Source organism: Lethenteron reissneri, chromosome 52 (genome assembly GCF_015708825.2).
Source record: "Lethenteron reissneri isolate LAM-NWPU_2019-01 chromosome 52, ASM1570882v1, whole genome shotgun sequence".
In the NCBI taxonomy this organism is placed as follows: Eukaryota; Metazoa; Chordata; class Hyperoartia; order Petromyzontiformes; family Petromyzontidae; genus Lethenteron; species Lethenteron reissneri.
The window spans coordinates 7890472-7908348 of NC_083830.1; the positions used below are offsets into that span (position 1 = coordinate 7890472).

The following is a 17877-nucleotide window of genomic DNA, read 5'->3' on the forward strand; positions in this document are numbered from 1 at the left end:
GCCATTGTAGTGCGTATTTAATGTGGCGCTGCACTCTGATGTTGTAGGAGAAAACATTTATTAAAAAGTATATTTAATTAAGTAGAACGTGTTGTCTATATTTATTTAAAGTTGCGCATTTTGATGTGACGTCACATTTCTCACCCCCCCCCCCCTCGTCACACATCGTCACAAATGTCTGACCCCCCCCCCCCCCCAGGTGCGTGACGTCATTTATGGACGGCCCCTAACGCCAGACACCGCGAGTGGCCCCGAGGTGGCCAGGTGGCTGTGCAAAGGCCAGAGCCCCGAGCTGACACCTCGACCAGAATCCTAGAATAGCATCCAGGTTTCAGCCGCCTGTGATTCAAACTGGGTTATCAATTATGGTGGGTCGACGGTTTCTGCCGTATCACCAATGGCTGGGCAAAAAAAAATATCACGTTAAATGTAGTCCTCTTCTTGGTTCTTTCGGTAAAGTCACGTAGAAGGGAAGTAATAAAATAATAAAAATAAAACATAATAAAATAATTCTCACGACCTTTCGGCGCACAACAGCAGGCAGCCGTCCTCAGGTGACGGCTGCTTGCGTTGTGGCCGTAACGTCGTGAGAATTATGTTATTATGTTTTATTTTTATTATTTTATTACTTCCCTTCTACGTGACTTTACCGAAAGAACCAAGAAGATGAATCCCTGCAGTCACGAAAGCTTTAAATCGAAATGTAGTCCTGCGCTGGATTTTTGCCAAATGTAAATATCTAGATTGATTTGACTGTTGAGGTGACGAACATTGCTTTCTGACCGAGGGGAAGGGACTGCCAGCTCACCGCGTGTCCCGGTTTAGCCTCCCGGTTAAATGCGGTTACTTTACCCGTTGCCGTCGCTGTTGCCGTCCCGCACCGCAGGCAGGTGGAGGCGCAGCTGGAGATCGTGTGGGAGTCGACGAGCCGCGAGAACGAGCGCATGCGGCGCACGCTCCGCGAGACCCTGACGACGTCGGCCGGCTCGCCGGGCCATCGCGTCGGAGCCGCCGACCCCTCCGGCACGGTCGGCCGTCGGGACGCCGACTTGGCCGGCGCCGGCGATAACCGCTGCCTGACATACTACGATCTCGACACTAGCCGCAGTAACGGCGCCGCCTGCCATACGGGGGGGCCCACTCAGAGCCTGGCAATGGAACTCGCACGGCTGCACTGTTCCGCCAGCGGGATCTTGAGTTCAAGCGCCGGAGAGGGGTCAAGGCTTTCGGCAGCTTGACGGCAATTTGGAAAAGACACGGAGCAACGTCGCCCTCTGCTCGCAGACTAATGCCCACTTCCAGGCTGGTGCTCCCTTCACCTTGTGCTGCTCAGGGATAGGTGCCCACCAGGGGTTATACCGCACCTATCACTGCATGGGATGTGCGGTATAAATATTAAGTGGTGATGATAAAGATTGTCGATGTTTACCTGTAGCCACAGTGACGTCACTGCCATCCTTACATTTGTGTTGTTTTGTGTGTGGATCGTCAGGCCTGGTGGCGCAGTGGTTTTAACACTCGAGTTTGATATAATTGGTACTGCATTGGAGACCAACAGTGGTTTTCCTGTGCAATGAATTGGCCCTTACCGGAGGAATGTGGAATATTCTATACTGGTTCAGGAATATCACAGGAGATAAGCACCTCCTGCCTTCGCTGGCTTTAGCAGAGACAATTTGACTTTGCGTGCACCCAGTGTATGATGGTGCCATACGCACCTCGTATGACTCTAATTTTTACGAAAAAAATTATTTTCTTTTCTTTTACTAGGTTAGGCCCGCCTCGTATGACTCCAATTTTTACGAAAAAATGTATTTTCTTTTCTTTTACTAGGTTAGGCCCGCCGAGTTTCTTCAAAAGGATGTATTCGGGTGTTGCGTGCCGACAATCGTTAGCTCTGCTGCCGCATGGCGTTTTGTCCAAGCAACTTAACCAAATGCTCAGAATGCGCAGGGATTGAGTGCGCGAATCCACCTCAACTTCACCAAACGAGTCCCACCCACTCAACCTTTTTACCTCTTTAACACCTCGTTAAGAAAACTGTCTTCGAAACATCGGTGTAAATTTCAATTTTAAAAGACTACGCCGCCGGTGGTGGTTGTGAGTGGCTGGGAGACAGCTGATGGTGTATGTCAATAGCACAAATACGTGTAGTTAAGTATTATACAGTGTTACTATTGGTCATTTAAGGTTACGGCGATTCGTGCCTTAAAATCGTTTTTTACGCTGACGATACACGCATCGTATTGCGCGTGTAAAAATCGAAGTTTATTTTGTTTGAGGGGCCGTCCATAAATGACGTCACGCACCTAAGGGGGGGTCAGACATGTGTGACGAGGGGGGGGGGGGGGTGTTGAGAAATGTGACGTCACATCAAAATGCGCAACTTTAAATAAATATAGACAACACGTTCTACTTAATTAAATATACTTTTTAATAAATGTTTTCTCCTACAACAGCAGAGTGCAGCGCCACATTAAATACGCACTACAATGCCAATAGTTTAAAGCGATTTGAAGCATTTTGGGGGGGCGGGGGCAGAGCTTTGTGACGTCATATTTGAGGGGGGGGGGGTCTGACTTTTTGTGACGCCGTGTGACGAGGGGGGGGGGGGGTCAAAAATCGTCCAAAATCGCGTCACGTCATTTATGGACGGCCCCTAACCGGGTGAGAGCTGGAGAGACCAGGATTCTCTCTCATTGGCACGAGTGCCCCCTTTCGATGGTTGCACGTTATGTTATGGGTCTCCCTGTGACCCCTGCAACCACTAGAGGCGCTGAATTCCTCCGTTGTATTGTGTGCGCTCTTGAGAGGTTCGTTGCCGAATGGGGGCATTACAAATATACGTTTGATGTTGAATGGAACCCCAGACTCCGAATCGTAATAATTCATGGCATCACGAGCAGGGCAAATCGTTACACGCCTAGTTCCATCACGTGAAGTTTAAAAATATATATACACGTGTAAAAGTAAACGTATCTTCATTGTAACATTTTATCAAAAACGTTTGTGTTCGCCATAAGACGTGTTTTTTTTTGTACTTGTTAAGGCGCATTAAATATGCAGCGACAAAACAAACTACCATTCTATGCTGTTGTATATCTCGTCATGAAAATATTGTCAAATGTGTTATGATCGATCCACTGCTGGAGGAAGGCTTCCACAAGCTGTCACCATCTCTCGCCATCTTGCAATGTCGCAAAGCGACAATAGCTCTTTCATATTTGATTGCACAGGGCAAAGAACTAATTCCGCGGAGGACTGACGGAGCCTGTGACTCCCTTGCGTCATGTCAAGGCACGTGTACATTTGTTACTGGTAGGAACCGCCAGGTTACACTAGCCCACAGGGGATTATTGTGTCCGTCGTGCAGGGAGGGGCTGGGTGAGGAGGGTGGGGCTGGGTGGGGAGGGGCTGGTCACCCCGTGGTGCCCTTATAAAACTGAGCGTTTAACCTACTCACGCCGGCTTGTGCCCGCCCCTCACAGTCGGGCATATTTGCGGAATACACCACGCCGCCGTTGACCCTGGCCATTGACCGAGCAACCCAACGTTCCTACCAGCTCCCTCCGCAGGAATGTGTTTGAGTGCAATGCAAACCAAACCTTTGCCTGCCATGGCGAGATCCGTCTCACCGTCGCGACGTTACGAGAAGGGGGATCGATTTCGGAAACCTAACAATCCGGCAGCGGCGTCTCATCCCAAAACGACCCATTCCCATAGCGCGGAAATTCACATGCAGAGCTCTTTCTTTTAATACGAGCGACCGAACGTGCGTTTGACGTTTCGGCGTCAACTTTACGAAGCGGCTTACGCCGAGATATTATTCTCGCATCGGTTATCTTGTGTTTTTTTTTGCTTTACGCTCGTGTAATAATCTCCGAAATTACGGTGCGATCACACACACAACGGCCTTTGCGGTACTTGTGGCAGCGCAATCATGCTGGGTTGGCAGGTGCTGCATCTCGGCCCCGCGAATGAAATTGGCACGCGCTTGCCGTTCACGTTGTTTGCAGAAATGCGGTAACCCGGTGGCCTTTGGGCGGCCGTTTGTAGCGGCGCGCGCCGCGCATCCCAGCGTCGTTCACGATCGAAAATCGGTGTTCTTCCACTCCCCGCCACGGCCACACGCCTCTTCGCTGTGGGGCTCTCCCACGTGTGTTTGTCGGCGTCGTGCCGCGTGTTGTTCGGCGGCGCGATGTTCGGCTTCGGGGGAACCGAAGAAGCTCCCTGGGTGCGAAACGTCGGACATCGTGCGGCACAACTGGAGGAACACCGTCGGGGGGAGATGCACGGTGCAACTGGGAAAAACCCGCGCGGTGGGTCTGATTGTGTCATTGTGTTCTGTAATGGCACCTAAATTCCCCCTGCAGTTGAAGGGATGACTTTCACACACAAGGCATTTACAAAGTATTTTATGAAAATATTGTGTTCAATCATAATAGTCTATATGCCGTCGTGAAAATGCACAAATACTGCTGTACAGAAGACGCATATATGACTCCTAAAGTACACAATCCAAAACGCGTAAATATTATACAGTATATATAATTTCAGACGATTACTACACTGTTATATATTTTCTCTTTGCTAAAAAACAACTCCCCGTTAAGAACGACCGAAGACTTTTTTTTTAGAGAGCTGAATTTTTATGCGTATAATATTAATTTACAAAAGATCTAACAACGACAACAATAACAGGTCACTTTTGTCTCAGCTCTTAGAACAACAGCGACGGGCGCTATGGGCGGACGGACGGACAGATGCCTGTGTAGCAGAGCTCGTCCGGACGCGCAACGCGGTCATATTTAATAATTCACCTCTTACGAGCGATCTTCATCTGTGTGCCGTGGTGATGTACGGAGATAGTGGGGGGGATGGGTGGTTGAGACACGTTGACAGTTGCGTGAGAATCTTTATCCCAAGACGACCCAAATATTTGCCGTTCGTGCTCCAGCTCCGCCTAAATTCCACCTTTAAGAAGACGCTCGTGTTCTCGTGACAATGACTTCGTGCTGTCACGCGAACAACGACATTGACGGAATGTCCTCCGACGTCACTCGCTTAGCTGGGGGCCCGGCGGTAGGGGCAGGTGTGGGATGGGTGGGTTTGACGGGGGGGGGGAGGGGGTCAGTGTTTGGGTTGGGGCTGGGCTGGGTTGCTTGTCGTGGTTTAGGATGCGGCTGGGGTCACGTAACGAATGTCGAATGTCGCGTGCGAGCTTCGGGTCGTAGCAACAATGGGGAGGGGGGGGGGGATTGTAAAACCGGACTCGTCGCAGCTTTGGCATTTGGCCGAGAGTTTGTGTTTTTGTCTCACTTGTTGTCGTTTGAGCCAGTCCCCAAAATGATGGCGTGAATTAATAAGTGCAGTTTGGCGATGGGGGGGTTGTTATTTTTTTTTATTTGCGCGGGGCGTTTTGTTGTTGCAACATTTCCCAAGTGCGATGGGGGGTGAGGGGTAGGGTCAGAACAAATTCCCTTTCAACTTTTCCCTTTTGTCTCATGGCCCCTCTGACCCCCGTCGCCAGCCCACGCACTGCCTGGGTAAGCATCGCGTTCCTTTGACCAAACCAACCCACAATGAACCAGATTCTCGTTGACATCTCGGTGGATGTCAACGGGAGCAAAGTTCCCGTCGGGCTTAGCGGAACTGATGTGGACAGTAGAAGGCCGTCGCTCCAAAAATCCATTGTAATATTCTTTTATTCTCCCACGTGTCTATGCACCCCCCCTCCCCCACCGCGTTCACCAACCTGCGCGCTAACCATCAACTTGAATTCAGGTCAAATAACCTTCATGAACCACATGGTCACGTCGAGGTCCTCATTCATTGCCGGATTATTCTAGTAGCAAATGTAGCAAATGCTACGGGCCCCGCACTTTCAAGGGCCCCGCGCTAAATGCTGTCAAGCTATCAATTACAGTTCAGTGATTCTGCATTTGCTCTTACTATAGTACTATACCGCCTTCAACTTTTACAAACGACTGGGTGTTTAAGGTTAGCGATTTGTTCGTATCTGGCTGTATAGCAAATGAACAAATACAATTACTTTACTGTACAAGTAAAAAATTTATGTGTTTTAATATGTACGTGTTTTTTTATATTTAGGGCACCTTTAATAACATACGCTACAGGCCCCGCACTAGCTTAATCCGGCACTGGCCTCGTCCAGCATTGGATTCACAAAATAGCCGTAGATAGATTGAGATGTATACACGAACAAGCGTCGTCGAACTTGCTCAAGGGCTCTCGACTGGCCGTAGAAGTGTTGCCGCACCCATCGGTGTCGATAAGGGGCTGGGCTCACTTGCAGTGTTTTTTAAACCCTTTATATTAAGTTCGCTTGCTTGCTTAGGACCGTGCAAATCTTTCGGTCGTTTTTCAACCCACTTCCCGTGATCCAATCGAGCTGACATTTTCCACACAGACTCGTTGTGCGTGACAATTAATGTTCGTGAAATTTTTTTCCCAAAATGTTACACTTTTTAGGACAAAAATATGATATTTAATTACCGATTGCTTAATGGTGCAATGCAATCATCTGACCCATAGGTGGCAGCCATCTCAAGCCAGAGGACGAGAGGACTCTAGCCGCCACGCCTATAAAGGATTTATAGTGAAAAACTTTGTTTTTACGGGTTAATTTTTTTTTTGTCACGACATCTCTCTGTCACGATGCCGACAATTCTTTCGCCCGGCTGGGTGGCGCTGTAACACAGCGGGAAAGTTGAAAGTTCCAATCCTGCTCGGGGCTCAACCTGCCGCATCACTTTCGCCGAGAACGATCAAATCGATACCACGTTATGAGAATTCACAAGTAGATGTCCTGCAGACGCGCCGTGCACCGTCATGTGAATGTGGAATTTCGACCGGGGACTGCCAATAGAAGTAGTCACCAAGCAACAGAGGTGGGACAAAGTCATTGTTATGCAAGTCCAAGTCGAGTCTGAAGTCATCAAATTCATGACTCGAGTCTGACTCGAGTCCAAGTCACATGACTCGAGTCCACACCTCAGAGGTGGGACAAAGTCATTGTTATGCAAGTCGAGTCTGAAGTCATCAAATTCATGACTCGAGTCTGACTCGAGTCCAAGTCACATGACTCGAGTCCACACCTCAGAGGTGGGACAAAGTCATTGTTATGCAAGTCGAGTCTGAAGTCATCAAATTCATGACTCGAGTCTGACTCGAGTCCAAGTCACATGACTCGAGTCCACACCTCAGAGGTGGGACAAAGTCATTGTTATGCAAGTCGAGTCTGAAGTCATCAAATTCATGACTCGAGTCTGACTCGAGTCCAAGTCACATGACTCGAGTCCACACCTCTGCCAAGCAATGCTCATTAGTGCGCGGTGACAATGACTAATGTAACACTTTTATGGTCCGCCAATATGACTGCAAGGGTCCATACTCTTTGGTTTTTTCGGTAAAGTCACGTAGGTAAAAGAAAAGAAATACATTTAATCACGACGTTTCGGAGGCAACACAAGCCTCCGTCTTCAGGTGGAACCGTCACAGCAAAATTACTGTACAGTAATCACGACGTGATTTAATTTATTTATTTTCTTTTTTAAATCCTTTATATTAAGTTCGCTTGCTTGCTTGCGTGCTTGCTTGCTTGCTTACGACCATGCAAATCTTTCGGTCGTTTTTTAACCCACTTCCCGTGATCCAATCGAGCTGACATTTTGCACACAGACTCGTTGTGCGAGACAATTAATGTTCGTGAAAATGTTTTTCCAAAATTTTACACTGTTTAGGGAAAACAAATTAAATATTTAATTACCAATTGCTTAATACTGGCAGACAATCATCTGACCCATAGGTGGCAGCCATCTCAAGCCAGAGGACGAGAGGACTCTAGCCGCCACGCATATAAAGGATTTAGAGTGAAAACTTTGTTTTTACGGGTTATACTTATTACCTACGTGACTTTACCGATGACAACACTGGTTAGTGGTTTCTTTCCCAACGCACATTGTTGTATAATGTCGACACGTACATACACGGCAGTATACACACCTTAAGAGAGTGTACACAGCACCGTGCACACTTTCCTTACCAAGGTAACGAATACCAAACAGTGTCCACTCTTTTGATGGAACCTCATGTGCACCCTCGATTGCAATGTAATAATAATTGCACGTTGACCCTCATTTCTTGTTGGCATGGTTACTGGTGATACAATTAAGTGATGAGATTGTTTCGAACTTTTCCTTACAATTGTGTGGGGGGGGGGGGACGGGGAGGCAAATAAGTTCGACATCTTGAGACGTTTCTTTGCAGCTTAAGATCAACAGAAATCCACCCAGGCGCGATTTGGTCCACGTAACCCACACGTGATGATTGACTCGTCTCTGCCCAACTGAGTTGGCGTCACATCAGTGGTTCTAATTCCCACTCCGTGGCCAGTGACGGTGAATGATGTGAACCCCATTTGAAACGAGTGTTGTTCATATTCTTGGTTCTTTCGGTAAAGTTACATAAAAGGAAAATAAAAATATTAAACAATAAAATTCTCACGACGTTTCGACCGCAACACAAGCAATCATGATCAGGTGTGAAATCCACAGCAAGAAATTTTCATCATCAAATTTTTCATCATCAAGAAAATGTATTGCTGTGGATTTCACACCTGATGATTGCTTGTGTTGCGGTCGAAAGGTCGTGAGAATTTGATTGTTTAATATTTTTATTATTTTATTTCCCTTCTACGTGACTTTACCGAAAGAACCAAGAATATGAATCCCTGCAGTCACGAAAGCTATAAATCAAAATGAGTGGTGTTAAATAATCCACTCTCACTCACGGGTACCGGATCTCGCCCACACTCCTGTTAAGTGTCTGCGTGCAAAGTGAGTGTAGCGGTTAGCGCGCTATGCTATGCTGTGAACCCGGCGACCCAAGTTCCATTCCCGCTCACGGCCAACACCGGTGACGATTATCTGAACCGGTCATGGGCCTCCCCTAGGTCGACTCAGCCTCAAGCGAGTACCTGGTGCGGTGTGTAAACATCGCCACGAGGGAGACAAAAGCGGCCAGGCTGTGGTGCTGGCCACCCACCACCTCGTGTGCCGTGCCAGCCTTCATAGGCGCAACATCGCTCACAGCACTTGCCCCAAAAGTATGTTAAGACTTTTAGATTTAAAGCTTTCGTGACTGCAGGGATTCATCTTCTTGTCGGAAAGACAGACCTGTTCTTCACCTGAGGACGGCTGCTTGCGTTGTGGCCGAAACGTCGTGAGAATGATTTTATTATGTTTTATTTTTATTCTTTTATTCTTTCCCTTCTATGTTAAGACTATCGAGGGGATCTCTGTCTTTGTGTGCTCCAAATGTGAAAGGAAAATGAAACAAAACCAAAAACAAATCCAGTACGTCGCATATCCAACTCGCTGGGGATCCTGGTATAGGCACGATACTTGAAAATGTCAGATATGTGAACACCTATCCTGGGACTCGTCTACTTACGAACATTTGACTTGCGAACTTTCAGAGATACGAACAAACCTGTCCCTATGTCCAGTTGCCCGTTCAGACTGAGAGGCGTAAGTTCAACTGCCCCGTGTAATAGATGGACGGTGGTGGTATCTACGTCTGCAGAACGTGAAGAGCCAGTGGCATCTACATCTACAGGAGATTATACAACTTGTAAAGACATTCCCTGTCTTTCGTGTACACGCCGTACAACATAATCGTTTTTTTCCCCTTTTTCTGGCAACAAAACAAACCTTTTTTACAAGGAATCATGTTTACATTAACCACAATACCTGTGGTCAGAATGCAAACAAAAAACACACTGATTATAAATGCATTGTCCTTGAAACTAATTGGTCCACACCAGAGACAGCTTTCCTTAGAGCCTAGTCTCGCATGGTGTTGGACCAGATGACGCCAAAAGGCGCACAACTCAAAGGTGTCCGTTTTGTTGCCAGATAAAAGAGTAAAAAAACAATTATCACATTTTGCTACTGGAAAAGGAGACCGTACAACATGTTTGGAATTGGCAGGACTAAAGTTGGACTTACGAACAAATCGACTTACGAACAGACCTCTGGAACCTAACTCGTTCGTAAGTAGACGAGTCCCTGTAGACACTTACAGTTACACCACGCGCAAATACCGCACTCTGTGCGGTATGTCGATTGGTCAGGGTGGGTGTGCGACGTTCTCTAATTTCTTGTAGCTATGTATCCAGGCTGCGTCCGTGAAGCTTCGGTAATGATCTTACGAAGACTTTTACAGCTGCGGTCAAGAGCACCACCATGAGCTCTCTGAGGATGTCACTGCATTGAAATGCACAGCGGCGATGTCACTGGAGTGCTATCACGGTGCTGCATCTGCCTTTAAATTACAAAGTCGCACTTTCTCTTAATGGCTCTTCAAATCAAACCGGCCTGTACGGAGCATAGGGACATGTCTCCTGGAAAAGAGCTCTTTGTGTTTTTGGGCTCCTTTGAGATATCAGAGCGCTACAATAAAAAAAAAACAAAGTTGGTAACGGCTACCAAAGGTGTAGCTTCTTCCTCCTCCCCCCCTCCTCCTGCCTCCCTCCGACTCCTCCGAAAATTATAATTGTTTTTTTACCCTTTTATCTGGCAACAAACCTGACACCTTTTTTTACAAGGAGTCATGTTTGCATAGACCACAATACCTGCGGTCGGAATGCAAACAAAAAACACAACTCTGATAATGTATGCACTGTCCTTGAAATTGATTGGTCCACACCCGAGACAGCTTTCCTTAGAGCCTAGTCTCGCATGGTGTTGGACCAGATGACGCCAAAAGGCACACAACTCAAAGGTGTCAATTTTGTTGCCAGATAAAAGGGTTAAAAAACAATTATCATATTTTGTTACTGGCAAAGGAGGTTCCAATGGTGTAAATCCTCCAAAAATATCACGCAGCCTCTTGGCACAGAGATATTTGCAGAGAGACAAAAAAAATCTAATTAATTTTATAAATACTCTTGCGTCAATTACTCGGGGGACTTAAACTGAACCGAGAACCGCCGTGGGAGTGCGACACCCTCAATAGTTTGGCACTCCTTGGGCGGTGTGCGCATGGCGATCCGGCTGGGTTTGATTTGTTTTTTTGGTCCGCCAAGACCAGGGGGTGGAGAACCCCTTCCCTTACTGGGGGGCCGACAAATACGGCTTTCGAAAATGACGCTTCGCCGGGCCACACACACGAGCGACGCACAGCTCAGGCTCTCGGTGTCAATGCCGGGGTCGCATTTTTCGAAGGGGGCAAGCGGCCGCGCAAAGATGTTGGTCGCAGTTGTGGATAAATATTTTAAAAAAATTTGCAGGCGGTTTTACGAATTGGTCGGCTTCGTTTGACTGTGGGCCGTATGAAATGACGTGAGCAGGTCACGTTTGATCCACAGGCCTTTTTAAGCGTCTCCACCCCTTGGCCTACGTGCATGAAGTGGATCGGGATTATTGTATCCGATGCCCACAATACCATATTTGCAGCAGAATTCAATCTGTAAAATTGAGTATCTTGTTGTTTTTTTTCCCATCGCGCGTGCGTCAAGAATCCATGGCGGCATAAGTCTGTTCCACTACAGGTGAAACAATGAACCGGCAATTAAAATCGATTCGAAGGCTCGTGTGGGTTGGTGAATGATGTATGTTCATGGCTTTTGTACTATTGCAGATTCTATAGATTCATAACCACTGCATGATCAACGTTTTTGGGTTAGATCGCGTTATTTATAAATGTGTCGTAACCCTCCACCACCCGACACGGTCAATCAGCAAAAAAAGTGTCACCTTGACAAAAGACAAATAGTTCACTGCTTTAGCAGTGACCGGGAGCAAGAGCAGAGCCTCACCATTCTGGCGAATTGCCCGATGATGCTGGATGCAATTACCAGCGAAACGTCGTGCTACTCAAAAATTTATAAATGTTGTGGTTTCACGCTTCAACACACCGGTGGGCTAAAGCAGTGAACTATTTTGTCTTTTGTCAACGTGACACTTTTTTTGCTGATTGGCCGTGTCGGGTGGTGGAGGGTTACGACACATTTATAAATAACGCGATCTAACCCAACAACTTTATTATGAATAATATTGGTCCCGAAAAGCCTACGTGTTAAACCACTACATGCACCGTAACAGTTTCATAAGGTAAGAAAAAATACTTGATTCACCGAGCTCTCGCTTGGCGATTGTGGCGTACGTAGAATCTAAAGTGGCTATGAATCTATGAGATCTATCGTGTTGTCAATGCCAGAAACACATGATTTTAACGTACACAGTTCGATGCATGTATCGCGAGTGTTTGAACCAGTTTCATTGGACGGTTCTTATCATCGTCGGTAATTGAACCCAGGTCTACATTACAAGAGACTGTTTGTCTTGGCGAATCTGCAGCAGGTTCTGTGGCCCGATCGTCGTGATAAAAATAACACCAGCATGTTTTTTTTTTGCTACAGTACCGTCAATCTCCATCAACCAATGCTGCCACCACCACCACCACCAACAACCCCCCAGCCCCCTGTGTCATACACCCGGCCAGATTTACCTCGGTCGCGAGCCTCTGTGCTCAGTCATTGTTGTTCATTTCAATGGAAAAGTGCCTCAGCAGGTATGAATGCAGGTGCAAGGATATATTTCTCATTTTAATCGTATCGCCATTCATCAAAACAACCGTAAATACACAATGATGGATTGAAACGTTGCAAGTTCTCCACTGGGCCTCCATTGGCCTGTTGGCTGTGCGAATGTCCTCTCAGCCTCGCTCCTAAAGCTGTCGCTCTAATAGCAGCGGCAACCTCCCACCTCCCGACGTGCTGCCACCTTCACCACGAGCTCGCCACTCAGCGGTTTGACAGCAGCCACTTCTTGCGCTTCCAGAGGGCAAGAGTGCAGTAGCCACTTTGTGGGTTAGGGGTCACTTGGAAGTCAGACTCTGCGCTCTGGTTAAGCTGCTACTGCTGCTACCACTGCCCTCCAGTTGGTGCTGCTGCTGGCGCTACTGCCCATCTGATGATGATGATGCTGCTGCTACTGTGGCTTCTACAGATGCTACTCCAGCTGCTGCTGCTGCTGCTGCAGCTTCCGCCGCTAATGCTGCTGCTCCTCCCACTTCTCTGTCCACTGCTGCTGGTGCTGCCACTCCTGCTGCTGCCTGCTGCTTCAGTTTTGAGCTTCAAGCTGCTTCCACCGCCGCCGCCTCCCTAGCTGCTACTGCTGCCCGTGCCTCCTTCACCTCCTCCGCGTGCGCCGCTCACTGCTCGAGGTAGCGCAGGTTGAGCTGGCGGATCTCACGCTCGCGAGCTCGGCGTGCACGGGCCGACTTGGCGGAGCGCGTCGAGTGAACCGACTTGTTGCTCTGGCGCGAGGACGCGCGCTTGATGAGGTTCTGCGAGATGGAGCGGTGCAGGTCCTTGGCCGACGAGTCGGCCGCCATCGTCACCACCCACGGGTGTCGCAGCGCCTGCGCCGCGCTCAGCCGCTTCGTCGGCTCCACGCTCAGCAGCTGGTCGATGAAGTCCTTGGCCAGGTTCGACACGCTCGGCCACGGCTGCTTGCAGAGACGACGGGCGGAGGAGGGGGTGGGGAATAGAAATCAGCGGCGCAAGGGCGAGGGACGCAGCGATACCCCCGACGGGCGCGCGCTTGCCCTCGGAAATGCTCGGTTCGTCGCGACGACGGCGGCTGCGACGCTTGCAACCGGGTGCTCTGGGAGCAGTGTCAGCCGAGGGCTGCGATGTAGCAAAGGGGACTCCGATAGGCGGCTGGGGATGATGGATGCGGGTGGTCATTTAATCAATGTGGCCGGTTTTCTGTAGGGTTAGCCCCCCTAATCACTACGCATTTTTATACACGGGTTTTCTGATATTGGTTCATCTCTACGACAGTTATGCCCCCCCTCCCCCCCCAATACCAATACCCACCATTCGCCGCTAAGTTACGGTGACATCACCACGGCGCCTGTGCCAGGCCAGGTGCACTTCCACCCCCATCCCCTCCCCTATCATAGACAGACAGATGGATCTAATGCACACCTGCTTTAAACCTCAGTGGGAGGAAAAAGATTCATCAAAGGATTGACGGCGGTCTGTAATGTATTATTATTCTTGTATACATACGCGTTTGTTTCCAAAATATAGCACACTCAAAACTAGATTCGGCGCTCTTAAGCGACGCCTGCAAGCTTCGGTGCAACTTGGATTTTTTTATTTTTACATTCGAAGCCGAACCGTGCAAAAGTTTCTAGAGGTTGGAAAGCCATTTTCGTGTCCGCAAGTTCAAAAAACGAAAAAATTATTTTTGCTTTCGAATTAAATCGTCGCTGCCGCCTGTGAAGGTAGTGAGCACCAGCGGCTCCAAGCAACGGCATTTTTGTGTAAATAGAAAAAGCCGACGTATGGCCAAAGTCGATCTAACGCAAAAAAAAAACCTGCATTATGGAGGCATCCCTCGATTTCACGAACGCAATCGACAGATCCACGGGGGCGTTTTTCGATGAACGAAATCGAATTTCTAGATTTGAAGCTTTCGTGACTGCAAGGATTCATATTCTTAGGTTTTTTTCGGTAAAGTCACGTAGGTAAAAAATTAAAATTTGAATTAATAAAAGTAAAATAAAATAAAAATCACGACGTTTGCCTCCGAAACGTCGTGATTTTTATTTTATTTTTATTTTACTTTTATTAATTTTTCTGTTTTACCTACGTGACTTTACCGAAAAAACCTAAGAATAGAAATCGAATTTCCCACGTGCACGAAATTCCGACCACGGCCACACGCCGCGAGATCGTCGGACGAGAAGAAGCCACGCGGCAGGGTCCGTGGCATCTGTCCGCGACGGTGTCACGGGATCCCCTTCAAGTGCAACAGCAACGCCTCCACATCACCTTACCGCTCACTCCAGCCTGCAGATCTTTTTGGTGAATTCCCCGAAAAGGCGAATTTTTTTTTCCTGGTTTAAATTAAAATTATCATTCAATCGTTTTCATATTTGCGTTCATTCGAATTTTTATATCGTGAACTTTTTTTCTGTTAAGATTAATGAGATTTTACGAAATGTCGTTTCCGCCCGTCTGTTTTTGATACAACGCATCCCTTTCGTCAAATCGAGGGATACCTGTACAGCGAGACGCAGTGTGCAGAGCAGCGGTTCTGAGCATTTACTGCAGCCGTGCAGCTCTTTGATTCTCAGTCGTTATGAAAAAAATTGTACAACGAGAATAAATACAAAGGGGTTTGATGAAACAAAGTAAGTTGTTACTCACGCGCCCGTGCTCAATTTGTGTTTCCGATGATTTACCTCCTAAAAAAATCTGTCAAATGGCTCGCACCACCCAGAAAAGGCATCTCACATCCACTGGGGGTACAGCGTGCACCCCAGGTCAAGAAGACGCACTGGTGTAGAGCACCAGGGATAAGTTAGATGTGGGCCTGGGACTGTCATGGTTTTAAGGACCCTCTCTTTACGCATTCATTTCTTTCCCTTCACTGTTTCACCACCAACACCACCAACAACACCACCTACACTGCCACCACCAACATCACCACCCACACTACCACCACCAACACCACCAACACCACCACCCACACCACCACCAACACCACAAACACCAACACTACCAACACCACCACCAACACCACCCACACCGCCAACACCACCACCAAAACCACCACCAAAACCACCACCACCACCAACACCACAAACACCACCAACAACACCACCACCAACACCACCAACACCACCCACACCACCACCAACACCACCCCCAACACCACCAACAACACCACCACCAACACCACCACCACCAACAACACCACCACCCAATTCCTCCGTGCCAAAAGCTCCATTGCCATTCCCACCCCTTGCTTGTTTCGGTTCTCGTTTTAAAGTGTGACACAAGCGTTGTGAAGATTCATGAAAGTCAATTCAATTGCACGTGAATGGCAGTGTAACGCGCAGGGCGATGCTACAGCTTTAATTATAATGATTACATTGCCCGGAGCATGCATCACGGTGCAAACGAGTTATTGCGTTGTAACCGTTACGGGGGACGAGTTCCATAATTTGTGTGTTTTTATGACGATTTAGGATATTTGTTTATCGGATCTTTTAAGGGACGTAGTTTAGCGTGTCTTCGTGCTCGCCAAAGTGGCATCATCGCGCCCGAGGATGCCGAGTGACGCGACTTTTGACAGGAAATGGGCGCAACTGACAATATAATGACGTAATTTCGCCTGCCCGTCTGTCTTACTTCGGATCAATCTGAAATAATGAAACAACATTCATTCAAAAATGTAGTTCTTCCCTTTAAACCCAATCTCTTCTCCATAGGCCATGCTGCTGCTACTCCCTGCTTCTGCCCCCAGCTACAACCACCCCAACCCCTACCACTACCCCAACCCCTATCACTACCCCAACCCCTATCACCACCCCAACCCTTACCACTACCCCAACCCCTATCACCACCCCAACCCCTACCACTACCCCAACCGCTACCCCAACCCCTATCACCACCCCAACCCCTATCACTACCACAACCCCTACCACCACCCCAACCCCTATCACCACCCCAACCCTTACCGCTACCCCAACCCCTATCACCACCCCAACCCCTACCACCACCCCAACCCCTATCACTACCCCAACCCCTATCACCACCCCAACCCCTACCATTACCCCAACCCCCATCACCACCCCAACCCCTATCACCACCCCAACCCATATCACTACCACAACCCCTACCATTACCCCTACCACTACCCCAACAACTACCCCAACCCCGATCACCACCCCAACCCCTATCACAACCCCTACCACTACCCCAACCCCTATCACGACCCCAACCCCTATCACCACCTCAACCCCCTACCACTACCGCTATCACCACCTCAACCCCTATCACTACCCCAACCCCTATCACCACCCCAACCCCCACCCCTACCCCTACCACTACCCAAACCCCTCCTAAACCACTCCCGACTGTTTGCCTGTCACCATAACTACACCACTACAACTTTTAATAACGACAACCCCACTCTTTATTATCTCAAACACTTTCATCTTATGTACAATGTTATAATCTCTGTAAAGAGACTTAGAATATACTGTGTAAAAAAGATAAGATATATCATCTAGGAGTAAGTTTTGGATTTTTCATTTAAATGCCAAAAATCTGAAACATTCCGAAACTAAGCAGGATATATATTTGGGGGTTGGGGGGCCGAGATGTTAACTACCTCGCCTGGTATGCAGGAGGTCGCGGTTTCGACCCTGATTTATTTTTTCCGGGTCCTTCGGGTTTTCCCTCCGTGTTGAAAATCAGCAAGAAGCGTTTCGGAGTATTTGGACGATGTGAATTTCCACGCGATGATAACGCCGCTTCGTTGAGCTATCATTTGCGATAGCCATGCTGCCTCTGAAAAATATCTAGATAGCTCAGTGGGGCCTTGCCTGGTAAAATAACAAATAGCTTCGTAGTTTAGTTTTAGTAAAATCCAAATGCCCCCTGGCTGCAAGCCCCCCTGTGTTCACCCAGCTTGCCGTGGTTTTGCTTTCATCATTCTCAGGACTTCGAGGAAACGTTTATAGCAACGGGTCAACAGCAGCGCGTTCAGATCGTGTCACTTGCGCACAGCACAGAAGGGACAACGGCGGCTTACGTCTCGGACGGTTGCCTTTTTGAACGTAAACAAGTGGGCCAAGCATTACCGGGCTGAGCTTGCTTGCTTGCTTTCTTGCTGGCGTCGTTGTTTTAACAACCTGGTTTCCTCAAACGATGGGAGCTTGTATAGCCATCTGGTTCGGCGTCGGCCGGTCAAGATCTTAAAAAGATCTTAAAAAGACCTCGGCGGCGTTGCATTTTTCACCTCCCCCCCCCGCCTTCCGCCTTTC

General features: G+C 48.2%; 2 protein-coding genes across 3 annotated transcripts in view; one reads left to right on the top strand and one right to left on the bottom strand.

Annotated features, from left to right (window-relative positions):
- Positions 1–2311, top strand: part of LOC133355790 (centrosomal protein of 89 kDa-like) — a 77078-nt gene extending 74767 nt beyond the window's left edge. For both annotated transcript variants that reach the window (XM_061573147.1, XM_061573148.1), the window contains exon 20: positions 887–2311. In XM_061573147.1, coding sequence (XP_061429131.1) covers positions 887–1238 — 352 coding nt within the window. In that variant the 3' untranslated portion in view covers positions 1239–2311. The remainder of the gene's footprint in view (positions 1–886) is intronic.
- A 9728-nt stretch (positions 2312–12039) lies between these two features.
- The window catches only part of PSKH1 (protein serine kinase H1), a 49014-nt gene continuing 43176 nt past the window's right edge, over positions 12040–17877 (bottom strand). Inside the window, exon 3 of the mRNA XM_061573212.1 lies at positions 12040–13536. Coding sequence (XP_061429196.1) covers positions 13240–13536 — 297 coding nt within the window. The 3' untranslated portion in view covers positions 12040–13239. The remainder of the gene's footprint in view (positions 13537–17877) is intronic.